Source organism: Prionailurus bengalensis, chromosome B1, assembly GCF_016509475.1.
Source record: "Prionailurus bengalensis isolate Pbe53 chromosome B1, Fcat_Pben_1.1_paternal_pri, whole genome shotgun sequence".
Taxonomy (NCBI): Eukaryota; Metazoa; Chordata; class Mammalia; order Carnivora; family Felidae; genus Prionailurus; species Prionailurus bengalensis.
The window spans coordinates 43625466-43638553 of record NC_057344.1 but is presented as its reverse complement, the minus strand read 5'-3'; the positions used below and the strand labels follow the sequence as shown (position 1 = coordinate 43638553).

At 32.9% G+C, this 13088-nt stretch overlaps 1 protein-coding gene across 4 annotated transcripts in view; it reads left to right on the top strand.

The window, feature by feature from the left end:
• ADAM32 (ADAM metallopeptidase domain 32) overlaps positions 1-13088 on the top strand; it is a 192474-nt gene that overhangs the window by 73822 nt on the left and 105564 nt on the right. For all 4 annotated transcript variants that reach the window (XM_043563673.1, XM_043563695.1, XM_043563684.1 and 1 more), the window contains one exon: positions 8605-8782. In XM_043563673.1, coding sequence (XP_043419608.1) covers positions 8605-8782 — 178 coding nt within the window. The remainder of the gene's footprint in view (positions 1-8604; positions 8783-13088) is intronic.

Sequence of the window (13088 nt, the reverse complement as noted above, 5' to 3'; positions counted from 1 at the left end):
CACAAGAAAAACCTCAAATAATCAATCTAACCTTACTTTTAAAGGAATTGAAAAAGAAGAAACAAAGCCCAAAGTAGAAGGAGGAAATAAGAATGATCACAGTAGAAATAAATGGAGTAAAGGCTAAAGAAATAAATAGAAAAAAAATCAATGAAACCAAGAGCTCGTTCCTTTAAGATAAACAAAATTGAAAAACTTTTATCCAGACCTATAAAGGAAAAAAGAAAAGAACTTAAATAAAATCAGAAACTAAAGAGAAGTAACAACTGATAACACAGAAATACAAAGGATTATAAGAGACTACTACAAAAAATTGTATGCTAACAAATTGGGCAAATAAATTCTTAGAAGCATACAAGTTGCGAAAACTAAATCAGGAAGAAATATAAAATCTGAACTCAAACTCATAGATTCCTAGGAACAAAATTGAACCAGTAATCAAAACCCTCCAACAAACAGAAATCCAGGAGCAGATAGATTCACGGATAAATTTTTACCAAACATTTAAGAGTTAATACCTATGCTTCTGAAACTATTCCAAAACATAGAACAGGAAGCTTCCAAATTCATATTATGAAGCTAGCATTACCCTGATACCAAAACCAGACAAAGACACTACAAAAAAAACCCCTACACATCAATATCTTTAAGGAATGTACATTCAAAAATCTTCAACAGAATATTATCAAACTGCATTTCAACAATACACTAAAAAGATCATTTAATATCATCACATGGGATTTATTCCAGGGATACAGGGATGGTTCAATATTTGAAGGTCAATCAACATACATCATACTAACAAAAGGAAGGATAAAAAGCATATGATTATCTCAGCAGATCAAGAAAAAGCCTTTTACAAAATTCAACATCATTCATGATAAAAACTCTCAACAAAGTGGGTTTAGAGAGAACATACCACAACACAATAAAGGTCATTAAAGAAAAACCCACAGCTAACATCATACCCAGTGTTGAAAAACTTAGAGCTTTTTGTCTAAGATCAGGAAGAAGACAAGGATGTCCACTTTTGCCACTTTTATTCAACATACTACTGGAAATCCCGCCACAATATTTAGACAAGAAAAAGAAATAAAAGGCACCCAAATTGATATGAAAGAAATGAAACTGTACCTTTTTGCAGATGACATGATTCTATACATAGAAAACTTTAAAGGATCTGCCAAAAACTATTAGAAGTAATAAGTGAATTCACTAAAGTTGCATGATACAAACTTAATACACACAAACATGTTGTATTTTTATACATTAATAACAAGGTAGCAGAAAGAAAAACAAAGAAGATAATTTTAGTTATAATTGCACCAAAAAGAGCTAAATACCTAGGAATAAACTTATCCAAGGAGGTGAAAAATCTGTACTTGAAAACTATAAAACATTGATGAAAGAAATTGAAGATGACACAAACAAATAGAAAGATATTCCATGCTCATGGATTGGAAGAACAAATGTTAAAATGTCCATTGACCCAAAGCAATCTACAAATTCAATGCAATATGTATCAAAATACCAATAGCATTTTTCACAGAACTAGAGAAAACAGTCCTAAAAGGTTGTATGGAGCCCCAAATGACCCCTAAGAGCCAAAGCAAACTTGAAAAAAAAATTACAAAATGAAGCTATCATAATCCCAAATTTCAGGGTATACTACAAAGCTGCAGTAAGCAGAGCAATATAGTACTGGCACAAAAATAGACACATACATCAATAGAACATAACAGAGAGCCCAAAATAAACCCATACTTTATATGGATAATTATCTATGACAAAAGAGGCAAGTACATACAATGGGGAAAAGAGTCACTTCAATATATGATGTTGGGAAAATTGGACTGCTACATGCAAAAGAATGAAACTGGACCACTTTCTTATACCATACATAGAATATAAACACAAAATGGATTAAAGACCTAAATGTGAGACCTGGAACCATAAAAATACTAGAAGAGAGCACAAGCAGTAATTTCTTTGACATTGGCTTAAGCAACATTTTTCCAGATATGTCTCATAAGGCAACAGAAACCAAAGCAAAAATAAACCATTGGACTACACCAAAATAAAAATCTTTTGCACAGTGAAGGAAACCATCAACAAAACAAAGAGGCAACCTACTGAATGAGAGAAGATATTTGCAAATGCTATATCTGATAAAGGGTTACTATCCAAAATACATAAATAACATATAGAACTGAACACCAAAAAGACAATCACTAAAAATGGACAGAGGACTCCCTGAATAGACTTTTTTCCACAGAGGAAATACAGATGGCCAACAGATATGTGAAAAAGATGCTAATCGTCAAGGAAATGCACATCAAAACTACAATGAGATATCACCTTACACATGTCATTATGGCTAAAATAAAAAGCGTAAGAAATAACGTGATAAAGAGGGTGTGGAGAGAAAAAAGGAACCCCTCATACACTGTTGGTGGAAATGTAAATAGGTGCAGCTACTGTTAAAAACAGTATGGTGGTTCCTCAAAATATTAAAAATAGAAAAACTATGATGCAGTTATTCCACTATGGCTATTTAGCCACAGAAAATGAAAACACTAATTTGAAAAGATACATGCATTATTTATGATTGCCAAAATATGGAAGCAAGCCAAGAATCTTTTGATAGATAAATGGATAAAAAGAAAATATTATACACACAAAGGAATATTACTCAGCAGTAAAAAAGGTTGATCTTGCCATTTGAGACAACATGGATGGACCTGCAGGGTATTATGCTAAGTGAAATAAGTTAGAGAAATATAAATATCTTATGATTTCACATACATGCAGAATTTTAAAAGCAAAACTAATGAACAACAACAACAACAAAGCAGAAATAGACTTACATACAGAAAACAGAAGAGAGGTGAGTGGGGGAATGGGCAACATAGGTAAAGGAAGTTGTGAGGTATAGATTCCAAGTTATGGGATGAATATGTTACAGGGATGAAATTCTAAGCATGAAGAATATAGTCAACATAGTAGGTAAATAACTGAAGAGTACTTAGATTTATTTTTCTTATCTTTAAAAATGTAACTGATTATGCCTATGCTTTTACACAGTAATATAAGAATAAAGTGAGAAAATAAAATGGGACTGTTTTCTAAACTATAAAATCCTGTTTAAGTATGTGGTGAATTAGTTATAGTGATTTCTAAATTTGCCAGTGACCCCCAAATAGTTTATCAGACAAGGGCTATAGCAAGTTTGTATGGTGTTCTACATTTTTTTTTTTTAGTGAAAATAGGCATTAATTTTAAAAAACATGTTCTTTTCATCGTTAACCACTAAGAGCCATCTAAAGGTTAACTCTTACATTTCTAAAAAAGCTCAAACTCTACCATAAATACTTATATATACAAATATTATATTACAAATTCAATCTAAATTAATTCTATATATGTAACTAATATTATATATATATAGGTTTATGTACACATAAGATATACTTGTATTAAATTAATATATATTAAGTGAATATTATAATATGTTAAATATAAAATTTATGTAGATTTATAAAGAATATGAGGATTGCTATTCTGTGACTATTGTCCATTTGGCCAGTTACTCTTAAGTATTCTACAAAAAGGTATTTCATGTAGGTCACCCAGAGTCTAGTATTAATGATAATAAGAATATCATATTTTTACATTGTACTTAATATGTGCTAGAGATCATCACAAATACTTTGTATGTATTAACTCATTTGATTCTCACAATCCCTCTATAAGGCATTTCCTATTATTTCCATTTTTAAATTTTATGAACTGTTATAAAAAGGATAATTATCTATGGTCAGGTAGCTAGTTTGTGGCAAACCTAAGTTTTGAACCCAGGCATTTTGGCTTTAGAATCTGTGTTAATAAACTTTTGGATTTGCATGGTGCTTTATAAATACTTAAAATGTTTTCATACGTAGTCTTCAATTTCTTATAAAACTCATGGATAGGGCAAGTGTTTACTTTTACAAAATTTTGCATTTCCGCAATACGTCTTATATGTTATATAATTTTCAAAGGAGGCATGTGAGCAAGTAAGAAAATATTTTTTCCATTTAATGTGTGTGTTATTTTAAAGTTCCTGGAGTACAGTAAACCTAAATATGATTCTTCATTGGATATACAGTTAATTAACGGCCAAACTTCAGTATTATGCTAAGTGAAATAAGTCAGTCAGAGAAAGACAAATATCATACGATTTCACGTACATGCGGAATCTTAAAAGCAAAACTAATGAACAACAGTAACAACAAAGTAGAAATAGAATTAAATACAGAGAACAGAAGAGAGGTCTGTGGGGAAATGGGCAACATAGGTAAAGGAAGTTGGGAGGTATAGATTTCAAGTTATGGGATGAATAAGTTACAGGGATGAAGTTCTAAACATAAGGAATATAGTCAACATATTGGGCAAATAACTGAAGAGTACTTAGAGGTCAGTAATGTCACCAGTGATTTGGCATTTACTGTAGGCCAGAGAGTTCAGTTAGGCACTTTACTTGTGTAATAATATTTAATTCTCACAACAGCGCTGTGAGGTGGATGGGTATTATTATCCCTATTTTGTAGATGAGAAGACTGAGACTTAGGAGTTAATCACTTTGTCTAAAGCCTCATGAGTCACAGGGTTGGTCCTGGTCAACAAGTTTATCTAACCCAAAGCTTTGTTATTTTCTCTATTCCATACTGACTTCATATAGAAGACAGTTAATGTATTGGAATTAACTTGAACTATGTAGCAAGAGAATATGTATTTGAGCAAACTTAATTCTTATAATTCAGTGATCATAATGGTATATCATTTTGATATTTTAATTTATATCTGCTTTTTAAATGTGGGTGGCTTGTGTTTTAAACTCTCACTTTTAGAGTAGTCTGCACACACAAATGAATTTAAAAGTGGAGAGAGGAAAGGGGCAGAGAAAATGGCAAAAGCTATGAAAGTAGGAACCTAGGGAAAACGCATGGCAAGGTTTGCTTACCTATCTGGTTGCATCATTTTACAAAAAGGCGAAAATATTTGGAAGGAACATGGAGTTATCCGTTATTCAACATAATTCAATTATTTTATTAATATTGTTTTCTTTTCATTCTTTGCTAAGACCAGTTTCATTAAACTATGGAAGTTTGATTGAAGAAGAGAAGATACCATTTTCCAGCATGGACTACATTGAGGGGAACATGGGCTTTATAAACTTTCACTTGTTTTGTTATTTTTTCTAACTCTTCGTCTTCTCATCTGAAAAATGAGATCATGATAGCTACATTGTACATTATACATTACTTGTGATGATGTAATTAATAAAGTCACAGCTAAGTTATTTATTGTATTGTTATGTCTTATTTGAGGAATAGGGAAAACCTTGGAGGATATAGAAGTGATGGTGTAGGGCTATACAGGAGCAGTGAGAACATGGAATTTTGGGGAAAACATATGGAAGAGAGAAAAGCACTGAAAGGAAAATGGAAAATGAAGTGGTGTAGAAGATATATATATATTTTCAAAATGCTGCCAAGTGCTATCTCTAACCTCAAAACAAAACAAAACAAAAAAATGTAGAGGGCACTGCTTTCCCATTACTTCTTTCTATCACTTAATTTCTCTGTTCTCTGAACCCAGAACTTAGGTTAGTTATAGCATAGTTTCAGTAAGCTTTTATAAAATAATTGGGAACAAAGCTAACATAGCATTAGAATTCAATGTGTAAAATATCAGCCAAACTCCTTATAATTGATTACAAATAATTTTGGGGAATACATGTTCTTAAGTTAAGAACTGCAATTTGGGGGAGCAAAAAATGAATAACTAGGGATTAAATATAGTTGACTAAAACTAGTTTCCAGAGCCAAAATATTACACAGTTTTCAATTAAAAGTTTCCTCACCTTCCAGTTTTGGTGACAAGATTATCAAATTTTATGGTTTATAGTAAAATATATATTGATATTTAATTGTAAATATTTCATTATGTAATATTCAGAGATGAATTTTGGGGTTAAAAAAGACCTGAATTTGAAGTCTTAAACAACTGTGTATGAATACTGATCCTGCTGATTTACAAACTGAGTGGGTTTTGTGAGGTTTTTATCTTCTCTGAACTTTAGTTCAGTTTCTCTAAAATGCTGGAGACAATGCCAGTGTCCCTGATTTATGATGAGGATTAAATAATCAAGTATATAAAATATCTGGCTAATAATATGTGTGCAATAAATGTCAGTTTCCACCTTGTCTGTTAGATTTTTACTACATATTTAGAGTGACTCATAGAAATATTCTCTGAAGTTATCTTTATTAGTGGTGTGTTAACCTTGTAAAGTTTTGATTAATATACAGTTTCTCTGAAATCTGTGAGAAAACTCAGGAATAAGCACAGTATAGTCTGTTTAATAAAAGTTTTTTGTTGTTACGAAGAACCAGTAGACAGCTGATTCTATGTTTGCTAAGTCCTGTCCTGGTAATAAGTAATACCAACAATAAGGATGATAAAATTCCTGCCTCAAACAGCTAACAACTTATTGAGTTATCTATCATATTATATATATACTACAAACCTGTGAATGGCTATTGAAAAATTATTGAAGTAGAAGAGATTTAAACTTTCAAAGAGCTTTATTCTTTTTTCTTAAAAAAAATTTTTTTTTTTTGAGAGAGAGAACATGTGTGCAAGCAGGGGAGAGGCAGAGGGAGAGGGAGGGAGTGAATCTTAAACAGACTCCATGCTCCTCATGGAGCCCCATGCCAGGATTGATCTCATGGCCAAGAAGTGATGACCTAAGCCAAATGAAGAGTCAGATGCTTAACCAACTGAGTCACCCAGGTACCCCTCAAAGAGCTTGATTCTTAATTTTATAATGGTCATGGGAAAGACTGAGGGAGTAGAAGAGAAGTTTGAAGAATATATTTGATATATATCTGTGAATTGACATAAGTGGATATGAGGTTTTCTCCATTCCTACGCAGAAGCATCATATACATATATAAATACTTCTTTCTTATATACAAGAATTTACATACAATCATACCCCAAAACTCAAAATTTTCTCTTAGGAGGACACCTGGGTGGCTTAGTCAGTGAAGTGGCCAGCTCTTGTTTTTTGCCTCAGGTCATGATCTCATGGTTTCGTGAGTTCGAGCCCCACATTGGGCTGTGCACTAACAGTGTGGAGCCTGCTTGGGATTCTCTCTCTTTCCATCTCTCTCTGCCCCTCCTCCCCCACTTGTGCTTTCTCTCTTTCTCAAAATAGATAAATAAACTTCCAAAAATTTTTCTCTTAGGTGATGTAGTTTGTAATGCATATAAAAATAAAGTTAAATCTATTTTTGATTTTTTTTATTGTGGTAGGAACACATAACAGGAGTTCTCTTGAAAGTTTAAATATGAAATACACTATTGTTAACTAGAGGCACTATGTTGCACAGCAGATTTCTAAAACGTACTCATCTCGAATAACTGAAACTTTATACCCATTGAATAACTCCCATTTCTGCCTCCTCCTAGCCCCTGGCAGCCACAATTGTACTTTCTGCATCTATGAGGTTGACTGTCTTAGATATCTTATAGTTGTGAGATCATGTAGTAGTTGCCTTCTGTTACTGACTTATTTCACTTAGTTTAATGTCCTCGTGGTTCATTCATGTGTTGCGTATGGCAGGGTTGCCTTCTTTTTTTGAGGCTGAATAATTTTCCATTGCACATGTGTACCACATTTTTTAAATTCATCTGTCAATGGATATTTATGTTGCTTCCATATCTTTGGTATTGTGAATAATGCTGCAATGAACATGAGGATGCAGATACTGAGATCCTTCAGTTATTTCCAATATATACTCAGTAGTTCTATTTTTAACTTTTTTTAAAATATGAAATTTATTGTCAAATTGGTTTCCATACAACACCCAGTGCTCATCCCAACAGGTGCCCTCCTCATTGCCCATCACCCACTATTTTTAACTTTTTGAAGAAACTCTCTACAGTTTTCCATAGTGGCTGTCCTAATTTACATTCCCACCAACAGTGTACCAAGGATTCCAGTTTCTCCATATCCTTGTCAACTCTTATCTTTTTAAAAATAAAATCTTAACAGATGTGCGGTGATATCTTATTGTGTGTGTTTTTTTAAATAGGCTTCACACCCACTGCAGAGCCCAGTGTGGGGCTTGAACTCACAACCCTGAGGTCAAGACCTGAGCTGAGATCAACAGTAGGTTGCCTAACCAAATTAGCCCCACAGGTGCTCCTTATTGTGGTTTTGATTTGCAATTCCTGATGATTAGTTATATTGAGCACCTTTTCGTTTACCTGTTAGCCATTTATATGTATTCTTTGGCTAGTGATCTATCCAAGTTTTGTGCCCATTTTCTAATCGGTTTGTTTGTTTTTTACTATTAAGTAATACTTAATTTTATTTGAATAAGGACATGTATTCTAGTGAATGAAATCACATAATCTACTCAGGAATGATTTTGGCCTCTAAGCACTTGTTATGAACATTTATCGTTACCTATTAAATTTAACATTTTGAAATATATAGAGTTGTGCTTTCAGAAGTGTATTGCCAATGACATTGTATGGATTCATCTCTAGGCGATCAAGTGGTGTCAAGACTTTTAGCAGTTGCAGTTTGAGTGACTTTGAAAATTTCATTTCAAATATGGGTGCCAAATGTCTTCAGAATAAACCCCAAATGCAAACAGCTCTGAGAGCAATCTGTGGCAACGGCAAAGTGGAGAGAGGTGAAGTGTGTGACTGTGGTACTGAGGAAGTAAGTCTGAAATAGGAAAATTCATAAATTTATTGTTTTAGTTCATCTCTTTGCTGTGAATGTTATGTATCTCAAATATGGCTGAATACTATGCAGAATATTTACAGTTAAGTGAAATCAAGTTTGAAATACATGCAAGAGTATACTGTATAGATAGAGGTTGAAGAATTTTGAACAAGAATGAAATGTACTCCTAAAAATTATTGCTGATGGGAAAAAAGAGAGTCTAGAGTGAGATTTTGTATTCTAAACTGAACATACAAGATTTTTCCAAACCTGTATTTAACTATAAATGTTTTACTGAAGATTAATTTGTCAGCCAACCATCAAGTATACTTTAGGGTATTCACAATGGAATTAGTAGTATGGTAAGGGAAGACTATTAATATTACAATCTGAACGTGGGTGATTTTAATTATTCACTTGGAAACAAAACTCTGAAAATACAGTGAATACAAAAAGTCCAGGTTGTAATACTTTTAGACAGTTCAGTATTTGCAGCAATACTGTAGATATCATATATTTGCATGATTATAAAATAGATGGAGGGGTGCCTGGGTGGCTCAGTTAAGTGTCTGACTTCAGTTCAGGTCATGATCTCGGGTTCATGAGTTTGAGCCCTGCGCTGTGCTCTGTGCTGACAGCTCAGAGCCTGGAGCCTGCTTCAGATTCTGTGTCTCCCTTTCTCTCTGCTCCTCTCCCTCTCTCTCTGCCCCTCCCCCGCTTGCGCTCTCTCTCTCTCTCTCTCTCTCTCTCTCTGTCTCAAAAATAAAAAATATTTAAAAAATTAACATAGATGGAAATGATATTAGGGTGTGATACATCTATGGGTCTGGATATACTTGTATCTATATCACACTGTTTTAATTATTGTGCCTTTCTAGTATGTTTTGCCATTTGGTAGAACAAGTCTTCCTACTTAATCCTTCCTTCCTTCCTTCCTTCCTTCCTTCCTTCCTTCCTTCTTTCCTTCCTTCCTTCCTTCCTTCGTTCCTTCCTTCCATTCTTTTCTCTCTTCTTTCTTCCTTTCCTTTTTCTTCCTTCCTTCCTTCCTTCCTTCCTTCCTTCCTTCCTTCCTTTCTTTCTTTTCTTTCTTTCTTTCTTTCTTTCTTTCTTTCTTTCTTTCTTTCTTTCTTTCTTTCTTATATAATTAACATACAGTGTTATTGTAATTTCAGGTGCACAATAATAATGATTCAAAAATTCTATGCATTCCTTGGTGCTCATCACGATAAGTGTACTCTTAATCCTCTTTATTTATTTTCTACATTCCCCTGCATACTTCCCTCTAGCGACCACCATTTTTTTTCTGTTTTTTTTTGTCTTTTTGTTGTCATTGTTCATTTGTTTTGTTTCTTAAATTCTACATTTGAGTGGAATCATATGGTATTTGTCTTTCTCTGACTGACTTATTTCATTTATCATTATATCCTGTAGGCCCATCTGTGTTGTCACAAATGGCAAGGTTTTATTCTTTGATGGTTGAGTAATATTCCATTGCATCTATATACTGCATCTTTGTCCATTCATCTATGATAGGACATTTGAGTTGCTTCTGTATCTTGGCTATTATAAATAATTCAGCAATAAACATAGGGGTGCATATATCTTTTTGAAGCATTTTTGTTTTCTTTGGGTAAATATCCTGAATGGGGAATTACAGATTTATATGATAATTTCTATTTTTAATTGCTTGAGGAGTGTCCATACTATTTTCTACAATGGCTACAACAATTTGCATTCCCACAAACAGTGCATGCGGTTCCTTTTTTTCCCACATTTTAACCAACATGTTATGTCTTGTGTTTTTTATTTCAGCCATTCTGACAGGTGTAAAGTGATACCTCATTGTAGTTTTGATTTGCATTTCCCTGATGATGAGTGATGTTCATTATCTTTTCATGTGTCTGTTGGCCCCTGCATGTCTTCTTTGGAAAAATGTCTACTTAGATACTTTGCCCATTTTTAACTAGATGATGATGATGATGATGATGATTTTGGTGTTGAGTTGTAGAAGTTCTTTATATATTTTGGATATTAGACCCTTATTGGATATAGCATTTGCAAACATCTTCCCATTCAGTAGGCTTACCTTTTGTTTCACTGATGGTTTCCTTAGCTATGCAGAAGCTTTTTATTTTGGTGCAGTCCCAGTGGTTTAATTTTGCTTTTGTTTCCCTTGCCAGAGGAGACATATCTGGAAAAAATGTTTCTACGCCTATGTCAAAGAAATTACTGCCTGTATTTTCTTCTAGGAGTTTTATGGTTTCAGGTCTCACATGCAGTTCCTTAATCCACTTTGCGATTACTTTTGTGTATGGTGTAAGAAAATGGTCCAGTTTCATTCTTCTGCATGCAACTCCAGTTTTCCTAACGCCATATGTTGAAGAGGCTGTCTTTTCCACATTGTATATTCTTGCCTCCTTTATTGTAGATTAATTGCCCATATAAGTGTGGGTTTATCTCTTCTGAACTCTGTAATTCTGTTTCATTGATCTAAGTGTCTTTTTTTTTTTTTTTTTTTTTTTTTTTTTTTTTTTTTTTTTGCGCCAGTACCATACTGCTGTGATTACTATAGCTTTTGTGGTATATCTTGAAATCTGGGATTGTGATACTTCTTTAGGAAACTTCTGATTTTCAGTTTTGCCTGATCTAGAAGTCATGTGAATGGAATGATACAGCACATATCCTTTGTGTCTGGCTTTTTCCTTTCAATACTGTGTTTTTAAGATTCACTCAACATTGTTTATGTCACAATCATTCCTTCCTTTTTATTTTGTGTAATATTTTGTTGTTTGAATATAACATAATCTGTTTTTTCATTCACATGCTAATATATATTTGAGTTGTTAACAGTAATGGGCCATTATTCCAAATTCCCAAAAAGTAGAATTGTTGGGTCATATGATAAGTGTATGTTCATGAGAAACTGCCAAACTATTTTCCAAAGCATTGTATTATTTTACATTTCTACCGGCAACATAAAAACTTTTATTTCCCCTACATTTTCACCAAAATGTGATGTTGTAGCCTTTTAAATTTTAGCCATTACAGTGGTTTTGGTTTGTATTTTCTTGCTGACTGTAATTATGTTGAGCTTGTTCTCATGTCCTTAGTAACCATTAATTTGTTTTTTTGTTATTGATTTGTATGAGGTTTTTTTTTTCCTATAGGTTGGATACTAGTCCTTTGTCAGACATGTTCATTACAAATATTGTTTCCAGTCTGTGTATTACCTTTCTGGTTGCTTAATAACATCTTTGAATGGCAGGCACTTTTTATTTTTTTATGAAGACCAGTTTATCATTTTTTTCTTTTATGGTAATGCTTTTTTGTCCTAAGAAATCTTTGCCCACTCAAGGTCATGAATATCTTCTCCTCTGTTTCCTGTGAGATGTTTTATAGTTATCACTCACAATTAGTCTGTGATCCATTTTAAGTGTGTTTTGTGTTTTGGGTGATTTTGGTTGAGATTCACCACACTCCATTTGAATATCAATTTGTTGGTAGTATTTGTTAAAATGACCATCTTTTCACCATTGTGTTAACTTAGCATTCTTATGAAAATAAATTGCCATACCTATGTGTTACCCTGGATTTTTTTCTGTTTATTTATGTAACATTTATGTTAGTTTTACACTACTCTGATTAATGCATTTTCACAGTAAATCTTGAAAACAGATAATGTAAATCATCCAACTTTGTTCATTTTTTCCAAGATAGTTTTACTATTCTAAGATCTTTGTATTTTGATATAAATTGGAAAATCAGGATGTGAATGTAGGAACTTTGATTGGAATTGTGTGGTATCCATACATCAATTTTGGGAGGATTACATTTTTTACTAAAATTGAGTCTGCCAATCTATGCACATGGCATATATCTCCACTTACTTGGCTCTTCTTTAATTCATATAGTTTTTCCATAGTTTTTCTATAGCTGTTTCTGTAGCATTGTTTTAAAATTTTATTTAACAATTATCCATTGCTAGTATAGAAAATACAACTGACTTGTGACTTCACCTTAGATCTAGTGTTGATTAGAAATGTTGAGAATGGTCTTTGTTTCTTTTTATTTTGGGGGGGGGGACGTTTTCTGACTTTCACCATTAAATATAATGTTAGATCAAAGCGTTTTTGGTAAACAGATGCCCATACCATGTTGAGGAAATTTCTTTCTATATTCTAGTTAGCTGAGAGTTTCAAATCAAGAATTAGTGTTGAATTTTGTCCAATGTCTTATTTTTGTGTGTATTGAGCTGATCATGTGAGTCTTCTTTTTATAGTTAACATGGCACATTTCACTG